Source organism: Penicillium robsamsonii (assembly GCF_028829455.1).
Source record: "Penicillium robsamsonii strain IBT 29466 chromosome Unknown utg000006l_segment0_segment0, whole genome shotgun sequence".
Classification (NCBI taxonomy): domain Eukaryota; kingdom Fungi; phylum Ascomycota; class Eurotiomycetes; order Eurotiales; family Aspergillaceae; genus Penicillium; species Penicillium robsamsonii.
This window is the reverse complement of record NW_026643224.1, coordinates 20,071-38,790: the sequence shown is the minus strand read 5'-3', so window position 1 is coordinate 38,790 and position 18,720 is coordinate 20,071. Positions and strand designations below refer to the sequence as shown.

Sequence of the window (18,720 nt, the reverse complement as noted above, 5' to 3'; positions counted from 1 at the left end):
TCCAATTTAGAGACCTAGAAATATCATCTGCTTTAATTTTTATACCAATTTACAAGGAAGAGTTTCAATAGTTTGAATAATTGAAGTACAAATGGATATTAATACACATGAAATCAGAAAATAAGGCGCATCAAATAAACAAATCGCATGATATAGACATAAAAAATAGCCATAAAACAAGACACCGGAGGCTTGGTCACAAACAGAACTGCTGTTAGATCCATTCTAAGCAAAGACGCTGCCTTCATTTGCTCTAATGATGAAGGTGCTTCTTGACGCTCTCCTTCACCTTCGAGATAGTACCCTGCTTTTCAGCCTTCTCGCTGCCATGAGAAGAATGCTCAGACTTGTTGCTGCTTAAAGGTGACTCTCTGCTCTTCTCGCTGTTCTTGGATTCACTTGAAGAACCTATAACAGAAGGTCAGCACCACCCAGAACTAATACCGCTAAGATATGAGACGGACACAAGAAAGGGGAAACATACTCTTTTTAATATCATCATCCTTAGCCACAGATTTCTTTCCCTTAGATTCATTCTCAAAGGACGAAGCAGACCTCGGCGCAGGACCCTGGGGGCCTTCGAGCGCCTCTTTGCTCACGTCCTGAGGACGCGCTGGGCGGGCAGCTTCGCTGCTCTCGCCATCTTCGCCCTGCGAGGTGCTGCGTTGCTCCTGCTTGGTGTTGCTTCCGCTGGTTTCCGCTAAGCCGCTAGAGATGGGCTTGTTTTCTTTGCGTTCGCTGGTTTCTGTAGGCTCGCCAGACATGGACAGAGCGGGAGTGACGCTGGTGCAGGCAGTGATGGATGTAGGTGCGTGGGGAGTGGTGATGCTAGTAACCTCGGTTTCCCGGGGCTTTGATTGTTTATTGTCTAGGATGGGGTTCAGGGGTGCAGTGCTGACGTCTGATTTGATTGCGCCGGGTTGCTCTGCGAGGCAAGGCGTTAGATATGTTGGACATTTATATGGTTGGGAACTCATATGCTTAAGTTGTACTTACCATCGCGGTTGCCACCATCATAGGGATCTGTGGCACGTCCTTGGCCTTGCACACCGGACATGGGCTCTTCGCCGTGCTGCTGGGCCTTAGGGGAGTCGTTCTCGCCCCAAATGACGGTTGAAGCAGCGGTGACGTATTTGTTGACAGTCTCCATGATTGTGTTGTGGGAGTTATATAGAATAATAGGATGGCAGATAGGGTATAGTAAAAGAGGATGATAATAGTAAGATAATGTGTTATTGTTTTGTTAAGTGGCGAGTGAATGGACCCTTATAAGCTCTGGATAGGTCAAGCTTTAAGAACCCACAGGCTGAGACCGTGTTCAATACGTCAGTATTGGGCTACTGTGGCTTGCACAAGGATCGCTCTCACCCCATTTGATTCCACTGACTTCTCAATGGCGAATAATATTCCAGTTGATAGATTGGATTGTCGAGAGAGCGGCGATCCTCTGGGCCTATGTCATAGAGTGACGTCACGGTCCTGTATGTAATATCATGTGACCTCATACTACACAGTCGGAGCAATAGGTGCAAAGGTATTAATAGAAATACAATCAGCCCATAGCCAATTGACATTATATTAACAGGGTAAGCATAGAGACAATCTAGATAAAAAGAGAAAAAAAATACGAGATAGGACGTATCTATTGTCGAACGCTTAGCAATGAAAAGGGCAAACTTAAAGGAATAAAGAAGAACAAAGAACAAAGAAACTCCGCTGAGACAGGTAAAGGAAAAAAAAAAAACTAAGCATGTGGTATCGTGGACGTGGGAGTGGAAGCGCCCTCCTTTGCATTTGGGTTCAAAGGTTGCGCTGGGTCATAACCGATGCTCTTAACGATTCCCAGTCCTTTCGTTTTGCCCTCGCGGAAGAGGACACGGTCCCCCGGGGCTAAGAATTCAGGACGCTGAACGAATCTGAACGCAACTAACGCTCGATCTCCAGTGCGAATGAAAGGGCGATCAATGTCAATGACCGAGCATGTCTGACTGACTGCCCCAACATGAAGCATAGCCTGGTATTTAGGCTTAATGGTAGTTGCATGAGAAAGAATTAGGACTATTTTTCATTAGCATGCGGTCAATCAGGTCAGAATGGGCGACTTACCCTCCGCGACGAATTCCCGATACACCTTTGGAGGCTCCTCCAGCTTTTTCAACACCACCATACCCTTGCGCACTTCCTTCCGGCGGACGCGCTTCAGGGCGAAAGATCCAGATTGTCCGGCAAAGCAAGCATTCACCTGGATACGCTTGCGCTCAATGGACTTGATGACTGTGGTAGTGAACTGGCCAAGTGAGTCTGGTCCCACTATGACCGAGTCTCCGGCATGAATGACACCGGACTTGACCACACCCGCGACAACTGTACCCACATGAGGAACAGAGAAGGTGTCGTTGATCAGGAATTCGAAGGCTCCCGCGGTATCGTATTGACCACGGTGGGGTAGAATGTTTAGGAAGGTCCGTACTAGGTCGAGGTTCTCTCCTGTGACATTGGACACTTGGAAGATAGGACATATCCGCTGGCTGACGAATTGCGCGGCCGTGTTAATGGTCTCCTCCATATCCTTGACGAAGATTGGAATCTTGCGCGCGCCAGGCGATTTGAGAATCTTGGTCAGCTGGGACAAGGTCTCCTGCAGAATATGGGGCGGGCAAATGTCAATCTTGGTGACAATGACCATGACGGGCACATTGAGGGCCAAAGCAATACCCAGATGCTCCTTGCTCATTCCGATCAGACCGTTATTGGCAGCAACCATCAGTAAACAGTAGTTGGGGCTGCTGCTCAGCATACCGAATACAGTGGTGCGCAGATACCGCTCGTGGCCTGCCAGGTCAGAGAAGGAGATTACCTTAGCAGAGCGCCTGCCGATGTCTTCCCAGGAGAGTTTTCGGCCCTGCGAATTGCCAACTATTTCGCCTCGGCTGTCGAAGCCCATGATTTCCAACCCGACGGAGCTGGTACGTCCGCTTTCGATCTCGTGCTTGTGGCGGAACAGATTTACTCGCGCACGACCACGTCCATCGTCAAGACCACCTTTCACCAGCACTCCTAGCATAGTGCTCTTTCCAGCATCGACATTCCCCACTACCGCAATCCGGAGCTCCGCCATCTCCTCGATGTTATCAGCGTGGTGGCGCACAAGGACCTTGCCCCAAGCACCCTGTACGCGGTCATTGGCAACAGACGATTCTTCAGGGCCTCCGACATTATAGGTCAATAATACTCGGCAGTGGGCGGGGATAGTCTCGGCCGCCTCGCGCAAGCGCTGGAGCGCCGTCTTCCATTGATCGAGGTCAAAGCCCATGGATTCACCACCATCCTCCAACCCGAGATCAAAGATGGTTTCCCCATGGCCTTCATCAACGCGTGTTTGCAATATACCAGCTAGCACTTGCAAGTTGTCTTCGACGGCATCGCCTGTACCGAGAAGGAGTTCCTTGAGCTTGGCTGTTTGGGGGGCATCGGACAGCCCTAGCTGATCAAGAATGTCAAGCTCTGCATGGTCCTCAAGATCGCGCGACACGCTAGCGGTGGAATATCCGCTGTCGCTGGGTGCTACTTGGCCGGAGCGGTGGGCTTGCTGTTTCTCAGCATACTCGGCGAATTCACTGAGGGCCTAAGTTGAAGATCATGTGAGATGAGGAACTTAACACATCTTCTTTGGAGACACATACGACTTCACCTCGTTTTCGCTCCTCATGGCTCAGTTTCCCGGTTAGAGGCATTGTGTGGAGTTGGTAAGTTCAACCGTGTCGATTGACGTGCCGCTTTTTGGGGTAAGTGACGTTATTGGTTTATTGGTCGGTGGATCGGATCGCCGTTATTGTTGGCGGATGTGAAGCTATATTCGAGTGATCATAGTTTTCTTTTGCCCAGATGAACAAAAGATGGAAGGATGTTGTAGTAAATATTTGAATAAGTGTTCAGGTCTAGAGTGCATTGTAAGGGGGAATGGGGGAGCTTTTATCGATAAGTTGGAGTCATCAGTTGAGTCATCGATCAGCCCAGTTATATCAGCCGCATTTCACCAGTGACTCCATAAATAGTTCTAAGGAACACTATGACTAACAATTGCTCAGGCTCAGGCTATATCCAACAGGACTAGGATGGGATGATCATAAACCAATTGCCATGGTATCGTTGCCTATCTATCTTGACTGCATTTTGTGGTATCTTGTGTCCTTCCTAGTATTGTTCCCGTCACCGGACGCCTTTCTCTCTATCAAGGGCATATCAAGCCTGTCATGCCTGGGGGGAGATCAAGACGACGGAGTCTCCTAGATGGGAATCAGCAACCCACTCGTGATATTCCATAATGCTCCGACTCACCTCGGACAAAAAGCATCTCTTCTTGTTTCTTGATAGTCTGTATCGGCGAACCTAGATTAGCCCGTGCCCGTGTAAAATTCCAGTATTCATATGAGCCCATACGCGCAAAGTCTCCTCTTCGTTCTCATCCTCTTCCACCACGTAGATCGTCTCCTCCACATCGCCAAGGACTAGGTTGCAGTGACTATCGTAGGCCTTTATACATATATCATAGTCAGTAGTTGTCCTGAAGATGGCTAGGTGGGGGGTAGCTCACATGAAGACGGCCCTTGAGCTCACGGTCACCGCGCAGCTTCACGAACACGGTCTCGTCGAGGGAGAGACGAACAAGATCCAGGGGTTCCGAGACGGATGGACCGCCGGTATCTTCATTGTCGGCCATAATAGAAGGGTGATTGGATTGGGTTAAGTGCAGGTCCACACACACGCAGAATGAACGAGCTTTGGCAGATACCCAATGGGGTTTAGCGTCTGGCTTGCCAAGAAATGGAATGAGTCAGCAATTTACCCCGGGTTTTCAGGTTTCCAAGTATCCACATGAGATCTATACAGGTGGTGGAGCGGGAACTGGAGAAGTATGCTGGACATGTATAGTATAGGTTGTCAACCACATATTAAAGTGAAAATCAAATAAATTCCACTCTCGCCTAGTTACTTGTGCAGGGATGTGCTTACTTAGTTCGAAGCACGACCTGCATGAAGTACCCTGCCAAAAGATCGGGGTCGAAGCGCACAACTTCCCCTCATTTACGCCCCTGGTGATTTTGTTCTCTTTGTTTATTCTGATTCTTCGCATTAATTTATTGCTGTACACTTTACCCATGCGGAGTATTTCATTTACCGAGAAGTTCGCTTCTCGCTGGGGCGTCTCATATCTCTCTGGAGAGAGCATCAAGCCCAGACAATTCTCCCCACACCGTCATCTCAGTCGCCCAAGGCAAATACCTTGTGTCGCAACATCTCTAAATACGAAGCCATGGGATATTTCTGCACAAACAACGACACAAACTTGCTATCGCACCTCCGTACGCCAATTGACTAGAACAAGTCAACGATGGAGCAGCGAACTCGCTGTTCCACGTCCTGCGACTTTCGAAAAAGAGATCCAAGTGTCTCTACCGGAATGGACCTCACCCGCAGAGGAAGCGCGGTATAGGGCAGACTTCTTCCGAGCCCTTGAAAACGGACAACCCAACCAAGTGCTAGAAGCCATGGTCGACCCACGGTCGGTAGAGCTAGTTGGATTGCTACCGCCGACTGTTTTTATTGAAGCCTTGCACCTCCTCTCCCCAGCCAACTTCGTCATACCATACCGAGATCTTCACCATACGCTACACGGGTGGGGCGTGTTAATGGACGGGCTCAAAACCTTGGAAGCGGTCTTCGACGACTTTACGAGGGACCTGCTCACGATCACCCAATATAGGTCTGCGGCTGGATGTCCACCTCAACTAGCCGAGTACACTCATCTGCTTGACTGTGCACAGGCAATGGGAAATGGGCCACTAGTCAACGCGCTTTGGGATGGAATGGATGCCAACGGCGTCACTCCCGACACAGCGTGCTATAACCACTATATGTCAGGACGAAACTGGGACCACTGTTACGTGGGGAAAGAAGCATACAATACTCGCATCACCCCTTACAGCTACAAAAAGCGGCGCATGGTAGATCCAAGTCCTGGATATCGTGGCTACGGAACGGCGTGGAACAGTGTCAAAGGGACTGTGCTGGATATATTCAGTCAAATGAGCCAGGACGGGCTTAGTGGGGATGTGCAGACATACACTAATGTCCTCCTCGCATCCGCCCGAGTTGGCGACACGGAAGCCACCAAGAATATCCTCAAGACTGTATGGAACGTCGATGTTGATGCCATCTTAGCTGAAAATGACAACTCGATGCTGCCACCGGTTACGCCCTATGAGACTTGGTCCGGTCTGTACCCGACTGAGGGTCTTCTTTTCGCCATTGCCCATGCCTTTGGCACGACCAACGACATACACGCCGCCATGAGAACAGTCGAATTCATGGCTTCTTCGTACAACATCACCATTTCAGACAAGATCTGGTCCGAGTTGCTTGAAAGGACGTTTACTCTCTCCAAAGTACACAGGCGGAGACAAGCAGAAGATGGGCGAGTAGGCCAAGTCCCGAGAGACATGGTCCGTGATATGTTCCAGATATTAACGACGGAGTACAATGTTCCTGCGACTCTGCAAATGTACCGATATATGACCCAAACCAACAAGCTCGATGGCAATCTCGAGGCTTGCAAAAGAGACATGCGTAAGGCATATGATATCTTGAGCCAAACGAGGGCAAAAAGAAAGGAAGCGAGAGACGCCGTTATAAAATGCCTACAACGAGTCTTGGACAGCATGAGACCGCCGGCGAAGGTTCGGAGGAAATTCAAGGATCAAATCAGGCACCAACGAGAGAACGGTGTGGAACCAGACCTGTCACTATTCCACTGCCCCCTACTCGCCGAGGCCATCAACGCATATGATCTCCTCCGGCTCGAAGTCTACCAACAGATTTATCAAATGCAGCGCATAGCCTATTCAATGATCATCACAAAACAGTGGAGTGACATATCGCTCAAAGTCTGGGAGCTCCAAGAACGGCCCAAGCTACTGGAAGAATGGAAAGACTTTCTGCCAGAGCGCAATAGCTATGCATACAGAGATGGAGAGGTTGGAACAGTCGATTTCGAAGGTCAAACGACTGCCAAGAGCACCCACATGAGCCAGCATGGCCGCATTCATGCACGGCGGATACCAGACGGGTCGGAACTGTTCTGTCCAGCTGAGCCCAAAGTCCTTGATGACAGGATATTCTGGGAAATCCTGCTCTATGAGTACCCCCAGCTGGACCCGGCCATTTGGCCGCTCAGTCGCATCTACACCTTCCAGACGAAGCGCAGCAAAGAATTAAAGCAAAAGCTCAACAAACTCAACACGCGTATTGATTACCCGGACGATCATCATCTTTCGCAGAAGAACAATCCTGCTGTCGGATTCTATAGTCGCATTAATGCGCTGGGCTTTGATGCTAAACCCCAAAATTCTATTTTCTGGCGGGATGGCAATCCTTGGTGTTGATGGGAAGAGCCTTTTCTTTTTGTGTCGTTTCAAGCATTTTCGGTTGACGTCCATCATACATGATATCCATTTGTGCAATCCCATGAGCAGTACAATTTGTGTCTTCGTCCTTTTTTTTTCTTTCTAGATTGATCCATAGTGAAAGACATGTATGTCCATTATGAAGCCCCTCGATTACATGAGCTTTGTAAGTTGAATAGTAAAATGAGTATACAAGAAGGCATACAGGCCTTGAAAATCATATGCAGACATGAAGCGTGAGATATCAACGCAAGCAAAGGGCGATCAGCCAAAATGATACAAGATCTGAGTAAAAGCTGCACAGATCCGAAGCTTAGCACTTCATCCAGGGCATAGCAATTCCTAAACAAGAACAAGGAAAGGATCAGTCACTTAGACCTTCTCCCGCTGAAGGTCATTGACAGTCATATATCTCCCAATAGTAATCCATCCCCACCGGAACCAAACCATCTGACTCTTGTGACAGATGACCATAGCAGACTGCGCAGTCAACCACTCATTTATCGAGCTAACAAACAGCAGCCGCACAGGACCAGCTCCGGTATCCTTCTGCTTCGGACCCGTCCACCCAGCAACGAGGTTACTCCACACACCAAGGACCATGGATATCGGCGCATCCAGCACACCCGCATACTTGCGGAACACGGACGTCGTAGTCAGGGTATACAGCGTGACCGGACAGGTAAAACCGGCCTTATCCTTCATCAGAGCGCGGACGAAATTCACAGCGCCGTGGTACAGCGAGCGATGGTTAGGATGATTACTGATGCCATGCTTGTCAAAGGTGATGATGACATCGATAGTAGCGGTAGGGGCCTTATTAAGATCGACACGCTTGGTGGGCACCTTCCTCTGCGCAGCCATTTCTGGCGCGAAAGCCGAGGCCAGCAGCGACGAGATCTGGCCCTCGTCCCAGTCCTTGTCCATTCCGTCCGGGAAGCGGTTCACGTCGTCGACTATGAAAACGTCTGATTCGCTGCGCAGACCGAGCTGCTTGGCTGATTTGTGGAGCTCCTGTTTGCGCGTCTCGCCTAGGCCGTCTGCGTCGCCGCTGCTGAGACAGAGGATCTTTAGGTGGTTGCCGAGCTCGGGCTTGGTGAGAGATAGCACTGTTGGGGCGAAAAACATGGCTTCGTCGTCTGGGTGTGCGATTAGAAGGCAGATGCGCTTGTTTTCGAGGCGTGGAAAGGACCGTGTGAAGGGTGAGGAGGAGGTTGATGAGAAGGTCCAGAATATGAAGACTGCGGTTATGGCTACCGCCAATGCAGTCCAGTTGAATGAGGCCGACATTGCGGTGTTCAATTGGGGTGGTTTGCGGGTTTGCATAAGTTGTCTAGAGATTTCGTGGGGTTCCACGCCTCGTGCTTCCGTTTCTCCGTGTTCCGAGGAGGATCGAGGATCGAGGATCGATCTAGGGTGGGAATACGGGTTGTGCTGCTCGATAATATTATTTCCAGGGCTGTGGTAATTGGACCGAGACTGGTGCAATGCGGTGCTCGATTATTAGGTGGAATTGTTTATCGAGTGGATCAGAATAGACCAGAGCCAAGGCATGTGTAGGGTGGGGAAATGCGAATCATCCCACTCGTGTTGATACAGGGGTCAACTACTTCCGGGGAGAAGTAACAGCCAAGCCCATGATGCTGGAGCAGTTCAAAAAAGAACACGGTGGCTTGAGCTCATCCGGAATAGGGGAAGCTCAAGTGATTCCTATGACGATCCATCGCCGGGTCACGTGTGGGCTTTCTGCATGTCGTATACAGTATGCTTATAATACTTTAATAGCTCTTCCTTCTTTTCCTTCTCCTCTCTTTTCCGCTTGTTCGGTCAGTTAAAATGGTACAATATAACAGTAAGCATGACAAAGGCCTAATACAATAACGAGTGCTAGTGCGCCCATACAATATACTTAGGTGCATCGTAGGGGTAATATCCATTTTCTTGTCCCTCGAGATACGTGCATAGGGAATATATATATAAGATGTATATAGTGTGAAGGAACCGTGGAGAGTCTATTTCGTTTAGTCGAACCCTAGTAAGAAATATGCATGTAACTAACTAATTATTAGTTAGTTTATACATTTATATATAGTAGATGTCGAGAAAGTAAAGAAAAGTGGCCTCACGCCCAAGAGAACCCAGGTAGGCTCCGTGAGCAACTCGTAGCGCGTATTTAAAACTCTGTATGGCCATAAGATATAGCCTTTTGAACAATACGCCCCAGACTTCCACAAAAGACCTAGAGGAACTCAACCCATATCCACAACCCATAAGGTTGCTGACTATAGTGCCAGAAGATATTTATGCTGCTGTATAAATATAATACAAAGTATACCCATTATGAATGGCTGGGATTACATTCCCGGATTTATTAGAGTTGGAATCCGGAGAAAAAAGGTTATCTGATGCTAATCTCCGCAGGATTTAAGACTATTGCCAGCCACATCTTGCTCGGATCTAAGCCAGACTTTGGCTCTCGAACAACGCTTGTTACCTCTAGGGATCTTCCTCTCTCAAAACCCAATATTCTTTCCGGTTTTGCGGGTTTGAGGTTCAAATAAGTTTGCTTCGGATGCCTGAGTGTTTTTCAGCTAATAAAAAATTCAATGCCACTGGACAGGGGAGTGGTATATCGTATTCTACTTGGAGCATTTTAAGGTCTGTGCTAATGCAAGACTTGTCTGCATGGGTCAGCGCCTTACATGCCTGCGATAAGGACAGGGTAACACCGCAAACCCCGAGCGGGCTGGTCCACCTTCACCTAATAGGTGTATGATGACATCACTCGTAGTTGACACAATATCTACTATAAAGGGACTGGAACTGCCGAAGCTGTGCACTTCTGTCTGCTCTATTCAATCTATATCTCGTTTTCATACCTCAATACCTATCATGAGTGAGGTTTTCAAGGCAGGCCCCTTGCCAAAGACGTTGCTCGGTCGTCATCGAGTGCTCTCACCAAATGCCGGCGTGAGAGTTTCACCTATTTGCCTTGGGGGCATGAGCTTGACCAATACATGGTGCGCTTAAAGAAGCATAAGCTTGCATCCGTTTCTAACGTAATGCTACAGGGAAGGCTTCATGGGCAAAGCAGACGATCCCTCCAAGATTCTCGACGCATTCTTTGAACAAGGCGGCAATTTCATTGATACAGCGAACATCTATCAATTGGAAGAGTCGGAGAAGGTCATTGGGTCTTGGATGGAACAGCGTGGTAATCGAGACCAAATGGTTATTGCGACCAAGTACTCAGCAGGATACCGCAGTTACAAATGTGATGAAGAGCCTATACAGTCCAACTACACTGGAAATTCAGTCAAGGCCATGCATGTCAGTGTACGTGCTTCGATGGAGAAATTGAAGACTGATTACATTGACATCCTCTATGTCCACTGGTGGGATTCTGTCACGTCCGTTGAGGAAATTATGCGGGGACTGCACTCTCTTGTCATGGCTGGCAAGGTCCTGTACCTCGGCGCCTCTGATTTCCCTGCCTGGGTGGTGATGAAGGCCAACTCTTATGCTCGCCAGCACGGTCTCACGCCGTTTTCTTTATACCAGGGAAAGTGGAACGCGGGATACCGCGACCTGGAGGCCGAAGTGATTCCAATGTGCCGTGATCAGGGTATGGCCATCGTACCCTGGGAAGCGTTGGGTGCAGGGAAGTTTTTGTCGAAGGAGCAACGAGAAGCTAAACAAGGGGGCCGTCTCTATGGACCGCCAGCGGAAGAGGCGCTGAAGGTTTCCGGGAAGCTGGAAGAAATTGCTAAGCGCGAGAATACAACCGTGCAAGCAGTGGTAAGTTTTTATGCAATCTCTACCCATCACTGTATCTTAATATCCACTTTCACTACAGGCCCTTGCATACCTCCTCCAAAAGACGCCTTACGTTTTTCCAATGGTGGGCACACGTACGGTGGAGCATGTCAAGGCACTGGAAGATGGATTGAAGATCGCTTTGTCTAAAGAAGATCTTGAATTCATCGAAGACGCGATTCCATTCAATCCCCTGTTCCCCATGACATTTTTGTACACATTCGGCGGGGATAGGAAATACAGCATCGGTTTAACACCAGCGGACAATTTCCAATATCGAATGGCAAGCTTCATGGATAGTCCTGACCATCAACCGGTTTGTCTCCCTTGAAGCCGGCAGAAAGTGAACTGCCTCAATACTAACACTTTCCCAGCCCGTCAAGCCACCAACTAAATGAAGGGATCCTGCCAGGCTAGAAAAAGGTCTCTGCAACGCGTTATGAGGGGGCTGGGCCATGGTTTTGCCTTTGCGGTGGGCGATTCAAGCCTGATCCTACTGACCTTGAGTGCGCCTTTTCCACGATTACTATCAGCCTTCCAGTATGACGACGCTGGCTAGACATTTCCGGTTAAGCCGCAATCTATTTAGATTCGGATGTGAGCAAAATTATTTTAACTTGCTGTAAATATCTTGTTGCAGACAAAAGAAAAATAAGCCCACGTCAGATGATTCCAATACAGAGCTGATTGGTTACATCGGACGTTTTATCCTGCTGCGTATCATACAACTCTCACCAGAATAATATTCACGCTGCGTAAACAAATATGAAAGAGAAATTAAGTATAAATAGTTAGTGCCGCCCACCTCTAGCTAAGGCAGTATGGCAGGCCGATGCTAAAATATGCGGTGCTTCAATAACATTTCACAATGCTAGAGGGTTTCACCAATGAGGAATGAATAAAGGCGTTCGAAGTTTGCAAAGGTAGAGCCCGGAGCTTGGTCTAGTAGACATAGACCCAATTAGTACATAAATCAAAATCAGCATAGCCTAGATCATCGGCTTACTTTCCTTGAAGCGGAGGGTATGGACTGGGGGCACCTCTTGTACGTTTTTCTCAATAGCTTTGTCTGTAGCCGAATTAGAATTTCCCTTTCCCTGGTCTATTGTTGTACTCCAAACTTCAAATAGAGCAGAATCAAAAGGGGTACGCAATTTGTAAAATATGCACTGACAGGCAAAAATCATTCAGCAACACTAAGGCCAAAATGGCAATTTATTGAGTGAGAAATAGTAGATTATATGGTCTTTATGGTTGATATGTTCATAAAGAGACTTCACTTATGGGCTAAAAAGCCCGCTTCCTCTAGGCCTGACACAAGGGCTTACAGTAGGTAATATCAAGGTCAGACGAGAAGAAGCCTTTATAGCCCATTTCTTTGAACTAGGACACCGTATTTTCGATGAATGTCTTCCAAGATTTATATCCACTCTTGGAATTCCTCTTCTTACATCACTTTGCTCCCATGAAGCTACACCAGAGAGATCGTTTCAGTAGGTGATCATCGCTACATTCTTCTCTCGATAACTTCCTTGCTTTTAGACACGTAGAAGTACATGTATGGCCTGGAGGATTTGGCTATCGGTGTCTTCTCAAATCGCTGTCCCGGATAAACGGTCCGCAGAAGCTCTTTGCAACAAACATTGTTTCACCTCCCATGGATCAATGAAGCAACGCTTGATGGAAGGCGAATAGATGACGGAGAGGATCCCTAGAGACGCTTGGGGTATCTGACAACCCTGCCTTAGGAGAAACACGGATGAGAATTTGCTTTCTTGGTATTGTATCACACTGCCTGCTTATGCTCTCAGTCAAGATCTGATAAGACTCAATCTAAAAAGTTTAAGTTTTATGTATTTAAAGTATATTTTTGAGTCCTACCAAGTTGAAACGAACATACATACGCTCCGGGTTGCATCGCTTCGGTTAGTCAAATATAGAACCAACATATATTCCTTGATTTTGATGGACGAGTCTGGCCCCAAACCAACGAATTCTTTTCCACACCGCTAGCCAAACCGAAGCCATTGCACTATCAAACCGGCTAACGGACCGGTCTTATAACGATCGACTCACTGCCAAGCTAATTGTTAGCTAATTGTTACCTCAAGAGACGACCGGCGTCCTCCGACACATAAAGTAGGGAAAAAAAAGTTGAAACAGTGTCTGGCCCCATCAAAGGTGGATGCGATTCCACAACGCGATACTATTATACATATGTTTTCCCTTAAGCCAGGAAAAAAAAATACCCAGATCTGAACCAGGGAGATGTTACCATAGCGGGCCGTGGGTGAGGCTAAAGATCACGTTGCAACGGGCCGAGTATAAAGTTCCGAGTGGATGACCGACAGAAAATTTCTGCTTTCCCGCGCCTAAGCGGAGACCCGGCCATTCTCCGGAGTTCCTTTTATTCAATTTTAGTAGTTTTTGCGGTGTTAAATGGCACCATTTAGAAAAATATAAAATATAAAGTGGAAGTCATTTCGTACATTAGATGTACATTCTGTTTAGGCTGTATGTCTGATGACGAGATGGCGTTATTCTTTGGCATATGGCTGAATGGGCGGAGCATATTTCTCCACCATATACTTTTTCTCGAAGGAGTCAAATTGGGCGAATAATTTTTTTTTTTTTAAAAAAAAGGGGGTGGAAAGAGATCGGAGAGGCCAGCCGAGATCGCCCCGAAACAGGAAGTTCGCCTGAGACGCTTGCCGAAGTCCCTTGTAGCAATTATTGGCTAGTCCATCCGACGAGCCAACGGCGGACGACAGCCACTGATTTGCGATCGTGACCTCCGAGCTCCTTGATCAAGAATATATTGACTATAATGAACTAATTCCTAGCCTCGACACTGGTATACCTCTTGCGGCCAGTCCCGGGAGAAGGAGAAAGAAAGATAGCATGGACCTACTGTATGTGTCGATAACTCTATCACTGCGTTCTATTACCTAGATCAGGACAATATTGCGCAATATAGAATGTAGTTGAGCTATGTAGATCGATCAACCTTAACGTAAATCACTAAACCTCCGATGCCCCAAGAGCTGACGTGCCCGGGTTTACAAGAAGGAACCTAAATGGCATCACTGTATCGGTGTATCTCTACCTAAGCCTGATATACTGTACACGCCATGGCGTGATCAATGCCCTCAGCTCACTCCGAGGAAACGCCTAATATGTACGGGTCCATAGCGGGCGAGTCAGGAATCCTGACCCGCGCACGAGCCCAAATAAGCCGCAATTCTTTAAGCTCCTGCATGCGCACAACGTGTCCGTGCATCTCCAGTACCTAGACACCCTGCGTGCGAGGCCGATGCTTATAGGTGAACATGAGCGGTTAACTCCTGACGATGCTATTGTTGTTAGGTAATTAGTGTGCGTGGCGGGGATGGTGATTCGCTCTGGGGCGACCTTGGGAGCACGGAGCATATCTTGACAGTCGAAGGGCTAGAACCTTTGTTTTGGATGTTGATCATTGCATGTTGATATTCGAGCTTCAATGTTCACTTCTTTTCTAAAAGGATTTCATCTTGCACTCATGTGCCCCGCAAAGTACAGTGCGGGGTAGAGTACAGGGTAGGCGAGCCCCGTGGCCTTGAGAAGGGAACGTCGTATCCCTTAAACAGTCAAAGTCCACTATAGTCCACTTTTATAGATCAGACGACTGAACAATTTAGGCGGTCAGAACAAAAGAATTTGAAAATTTGAAAATTTTTTCACGGAGCTCCGCCAGGGTCCTTTCCCATCGCGTTTTGTTATCCCAATGCGGAAAGGTGGATTTTACATATTTAGGGCGGCGCTAGTCGAAGATCCTCTTGAAGAGACGATGGCCGGTATGGTAATGGCCCAGTATGGTATGGTTTGTCATTTATCCAGGTCTGGGCATATGAAATGTGTGGTCCATTGCTGTCATTCTACGCCATCACGCCACGTGATAACTTGGCCTAATGGATTTGTATACAAATAGCTTTGTACGTATATAGTCGACAAAGCAATATTTATAGATGAATTTAGAATTTGAAACGCAATGATGAATACGATATGCAGGTATCTTTGACCTCAGAGGTCAGGACGCTGTCTAGGTGTCAAAGACACCTCATCGGGCACATCTCCGTGTGTCCCCTAGGGCTATACGGAGTAGAATGCTTGACCTAAATCCGGGGGTGACACTTCCGTCTTCCTTTATACACAAACAGGCATGATCCTATCATTGGTCACATTGATCACATTGCCCTATACACCTAAGTTTCAAGGGTGTTGAACCCCGTAGGCAAAACCCACATACTAAGCAACGCAATATACAATCTGTTGTATACATGCCGAGCCCATCGCAAACCTATCCGACCGGTTTAGCCGAACCGGTACATCGTACGTGAGTCATTACGCACGGTCGTTGTACGCTAAGGCGGGAGCCAACAGTGGCATCATGTGCTCCCATTGAGTGTCCTGATGGGGTCTAGCTTGAATTTTACTGATGGTTCTTTTGTGATCGGAGTATGATGCCTACAAAGTACACATGTGAAATGTGGGGTAGAAGTCAGAGTCAGGCGACAGTAAATTCTGGGCGAGAGTGTCTAGAGGGAGTAGTTTATATTTATCTTAGATCCATGTATCCCAAGCACATAATAGAATGAGATCTTTGGGGCCTCAGACCTATAAGATGAAACTTTGGATGCCATGTTTTACGTCGGGTAGAATTGCGATCTCCAAAGTTCGAATAAGATGATATAAGATGATCTCAGAACAAACAAATTCAATCAAAATAGGACCTTGGAGGGGTAAGATCACGAATGCTGTATTTTTGTGTCATTACGCAGTATTCGTTCCGTCAGACCCCACAATGACGCCGTCCTACGCCCCACTTTTAATTCTTTTCCTTTTTTTTTCTTTTCTAATTGAATGAGCCGGTACCTGGCAAGTGGAAACAGCAATGAAAAAATTGTAAAAAAAAAAAAAGAAAATTCCAAAGAAAATTCTATTTTTCTTGGTTTACTTTTTGGTTTCCACGGATTCAGTGAATTAGCACATGATTGTTCTTGCCATTCAAAAGCGGCGGCTTGCGCACTTAAACATGTAGAATTTCTTCTGTAGATCTTCCCATACAATTTCAGGGAACTATTATGTGTTGGATTGCTTCATCTGCTTCTCAATTATTCCATCACCGTACCGCTTCTTGAACATACGAATCCTACGTCACATCTAATTGGGTTGTCTACAACATCGCCAATATGCCGGGCCGTTTAATCCCTAACCTGATGAGTTCCCTACACTCATCTGTCACCTCAACTCCCAGTCACTCCAACTCCTCGTCAACCGTTTCCGTCAATGAAATCCCCGCAAATTCGAAGAAGCCAGCCCACAAGTCAGACCGCGCACGATCCCCAGACCGCCGTCTATCCTTCACCATGGATCACTTGATTCACCCTCTCCGAGACCATAGCAAAGAGAAGCGCCGCAGCTTGGGACGCGCGGGACGTTCCAAGGAGCGCTCCAGCCATGAAGTGCACCCCCCAGCGGCAAAGCTGGATGTTCTAATCGAGTCACCGCCACTGGTCTGCTATGGCCCACCTGCCAGCTCTTCTGGCGCGCTGTTCTCGGGACGCTTGCGCATCGCAGTCCCTGAGCTGACTGTTGGAGTTACCTTGAGCCAGTTTGATGTACGCCTCGTCCACAAGACAACAACCAAGAAGCCCGTCTCCAACCACTGCTCCAACTGTGCTACTCGCACCGAAGAGTTGACTCAGTGGAACTTCATCACCGAGGACCTGCACCTCAATGGTGGGGACCACGACTTCCCCTTCAGCTACTTGTTCCCCGGCAACCTTCCTGCTTCTTGCAATGGCGTGCTGGGTCAGATCGAATACTTCCTGCTGGCGCATGCGCGGAGCATCACCGGAGAGGAATATAGCCTCAAGCTGCCTCTGGACCTTGGTCGTTCTCTGCTTCCCGGCCCAGACAAGTCCTCCATCCGCATCTTTCCTCCCACCAACCTCACTGGCCGCATTGTGTTGCCCTCCGTCGTTTACCCCATTGGAAACTTCCCCGTGGAGATGACCTTGAGCGGCGTGGTCGACAAGGGCGAAAAGACCCAGACCCGCTGGCGTCTTCGAAAGATGATGTGGCGTATTGAGGAGCAACAGAAGATTGTATCCACGGCATGCCAGAAGCACGCTCACAAGATTGGTGGCGAGGGCAAGGGTGTTTTGCACCAAGAGACTCGCGTCATCGGACACAACGAGGAGAAGACTGGCTGGAAGACCGACTTTGACACCGCTGGTGGCGAGATCACCATGCAGTTCGATGCAAACATCAACCCGGCTGCCAATGCCGTTTGCGATACGGATGCCCCTAGCGGTCTGGAAGTCAAGCACAACCTCGTCATCGAGCTTATCGTGGCCGAGGAGTTTTGCCCCAATGGCAACACCCGCCTCATTACTCCAACCGGTGCCGCGCGTGTTCTTCGCATGCAGTTCCACCTCCACGTCACCCAGCGTGGTGGTCTTGGCATTAGCTGGGACGAGGAGATGCCTCCCATCTATGAGGATGTGCCCGCAAGCCCTCCCAGTTACACCAAGCCCGATGGCGCCCACAGCTTCATTGAGGACTACAACGGCTCCCCGCTCCCTGACTACGAAAACCTGGAGCGCATAGACTCCTTGCGATTGGAAAGCAGTTCTACTCGCTCTTCCACCATTTCCTCTAATCGATCTACGCACGGCCGGTTGCCGCGCTTTACCACTGACGATCTCGTCACTGGGCAATCACCTGCTGCCTCGCCTATTCCCTCGCGCGCTCCTTCCCGCGCCCCCTCGATTGACTCCTCCCGCCAATAAAATCTCAAAAACTTCAACATCTCTAATCTGATATCTTGATTATCGTTCTCCATTACGACTTGACGATGCCCACGATCAACCAAAAAATTACCTATTCACAACGCCTCTTACGCTCTACCTTAATTTTTTTTATCTCTTTCTCATGGATTTTGATCCTTTTCCCTCATTACTTTCGGTCCCATCTCAACGGGTCTCATGATACCAGCAACGGAAAGGAAGTCACGAAAAACAGTCGGGCTGCCACGCATTTTCCGCACGGGTCCTGTTCCGCCAAGTTTGCATGATACCCATTCACTTATGTTCCCCTGTGCATAATACTTTTCTTCTTTTCCTTCTTGTTTTTCATCTTCTGGATGTGTTGGTTATGGGCTACATATATCCATATCTCACTTCCGACTCTTATGAATTTTCTCTACTCATTGATGCTTAATCAATTCATGATCATGATTTACCAGATATTTAATCCAATCCTAGTAATTAAATACTACTTACCAACGGTATCAGATATGTCATGAGGTCCTATTGGACTAGGCGATATACACTATTTTGGATATCTGAGATACTAAACCACAGGATAATGAAGAAGCATAGAAAGATCGCTTTGTATA

The 18,720-nt window shown here is 48.0% G+C and overlaps 7 protein-coding genes across 7 annotated transcripts; 3 read left to right on the top strand and 4 right to left on the bottom strand.

Moving 5' to 3' along the window:
• Positions 1-253: 253 nt before the first annotated feature.
• On the bottom strand, positions 254-1,150 carry N7447_009725 (uncharacterized protein; the record flags this gene model as incomplete). The annotated part of the gene is made up of 3 exons (XM_057233987.1): positions 254-408; positions 485-925; positions 997-1,150. 3 exons carry the CDS (start codon positions 1,148-1,150, stop codon positions 254-256), a joined length of 750 nt encoding a protein of 249 aa, XP_057081271.1.
• A 594-nt stretch (positions 1,151-1,744) lies between these two features.
• N7447_009724 (putative GTP binding protein (GTPBP1)) lies at positions 1,745-3,734 on the bottom strand (the record flags this gene model as incomplete). The annotated part of the gene is made up of 3 exons (XM_057233986.1): positions 1,745-2,058; positions 2,107-3,625; positions 3,684-3,734. 3 exons carry the CDS (start codon positions 3,732-3,734, stop codon positions 1,745-1,747), a joined length of 1,884 nt encoding a protein of 627 aa, XP_057081270.1.
• Positions 3,735-4,251: 517 nt separating this feature from the next.
• Positions 4,252-4,720, bottom strand: N7447_009723 (U4/U6-U5 snRNP complex subunit LSM3; the record flags this gene model as incomplete). The annotated part of the gene is made up of 4 exons (XM_057233985.1): positions 4,252-4,286; positions 4,339-4,375; positions 4,441-4,533; positions 4,595-4,720. The coding sequence occupies 4 exons, from the start codon at positions 4,718-4,720 to the stop codon at positions 4,252-4,254; spliced, it is 291 nt and encodes a 96-aa protein (XP_057081269.1).
• A 439-nt stretch (positions 4,721-5,159) lies between these two features.
• N7447_009722 (uncharacterized protein) lies at positions 5,160-7,442 on the top strand (the record flags this gene model as incomplete). Its single annotated transcript, XM_057233984.1, has 1 exon — positions 5,160-7,442. The coding sequence occupies one exon, from the start codon at positions 5,160-5,162 to the stop codon at positions 7,440-7,442; it is 2,283 nt and encodes a 760-aa protein (XP_057081268.1).
• Positions 7,443-7,835: 393 nt separating this feature from the next.
• N7447_009721 (PIG-L family deacetylase) lies at positions 7,836-8,753 on the bottom strand (the record flags this gene model as incomplete). The annotated part of the gene is made up of 1 exon (XM_057233983.1): positions 7,836-8,753. The coding sequence occupies one exon, from the start codon at positions 8,751-8,753 to the stop codon at positions 7,836-7,838; it is 918 nt and encodes a 305-aa protein (XP_057081267.1).
• Positions 8,754-10,355: 1,602 nt separating this feature from the next.
• On the top strand, positions 10,356-11,677 carry N7447_009720 (uncharacterized protein; the record flags this gene model as incomplete). Its single annotated transcript, XM_057233982.1, has 4 exons — positions 10,356-10,483; positions 10,535-11,261; positions 11,320-11,595; positions 11,654-11,677. 4 exons carry the CDS (start codon positions 10,356-10,358, stop codon positions 11,675-11,677), a joined length of 1,155 nt encoding a protein of 384 aa, XP_057081266.1.
• A 4,830-nt stretch (positions 11,678-16,507) lies between these two features.
• On the top strand, positions 16,508-18,112 carry N7447_009719 (alpha-arrestin; the record flags this gene model as incomplete). The annotated part of the gene is made up of 1 exon (XM_057233981.1): positions 16,508-18,112. One exon carries the CDS (start codon positions 16,508-16,510, stop codon positions 18,110-18,112), a length of 1,605 nt encoding a protein of 534 aa, XP_057081265.1.
• Positions 18,113-18,720: the final 608 nt, after the last annotated feature.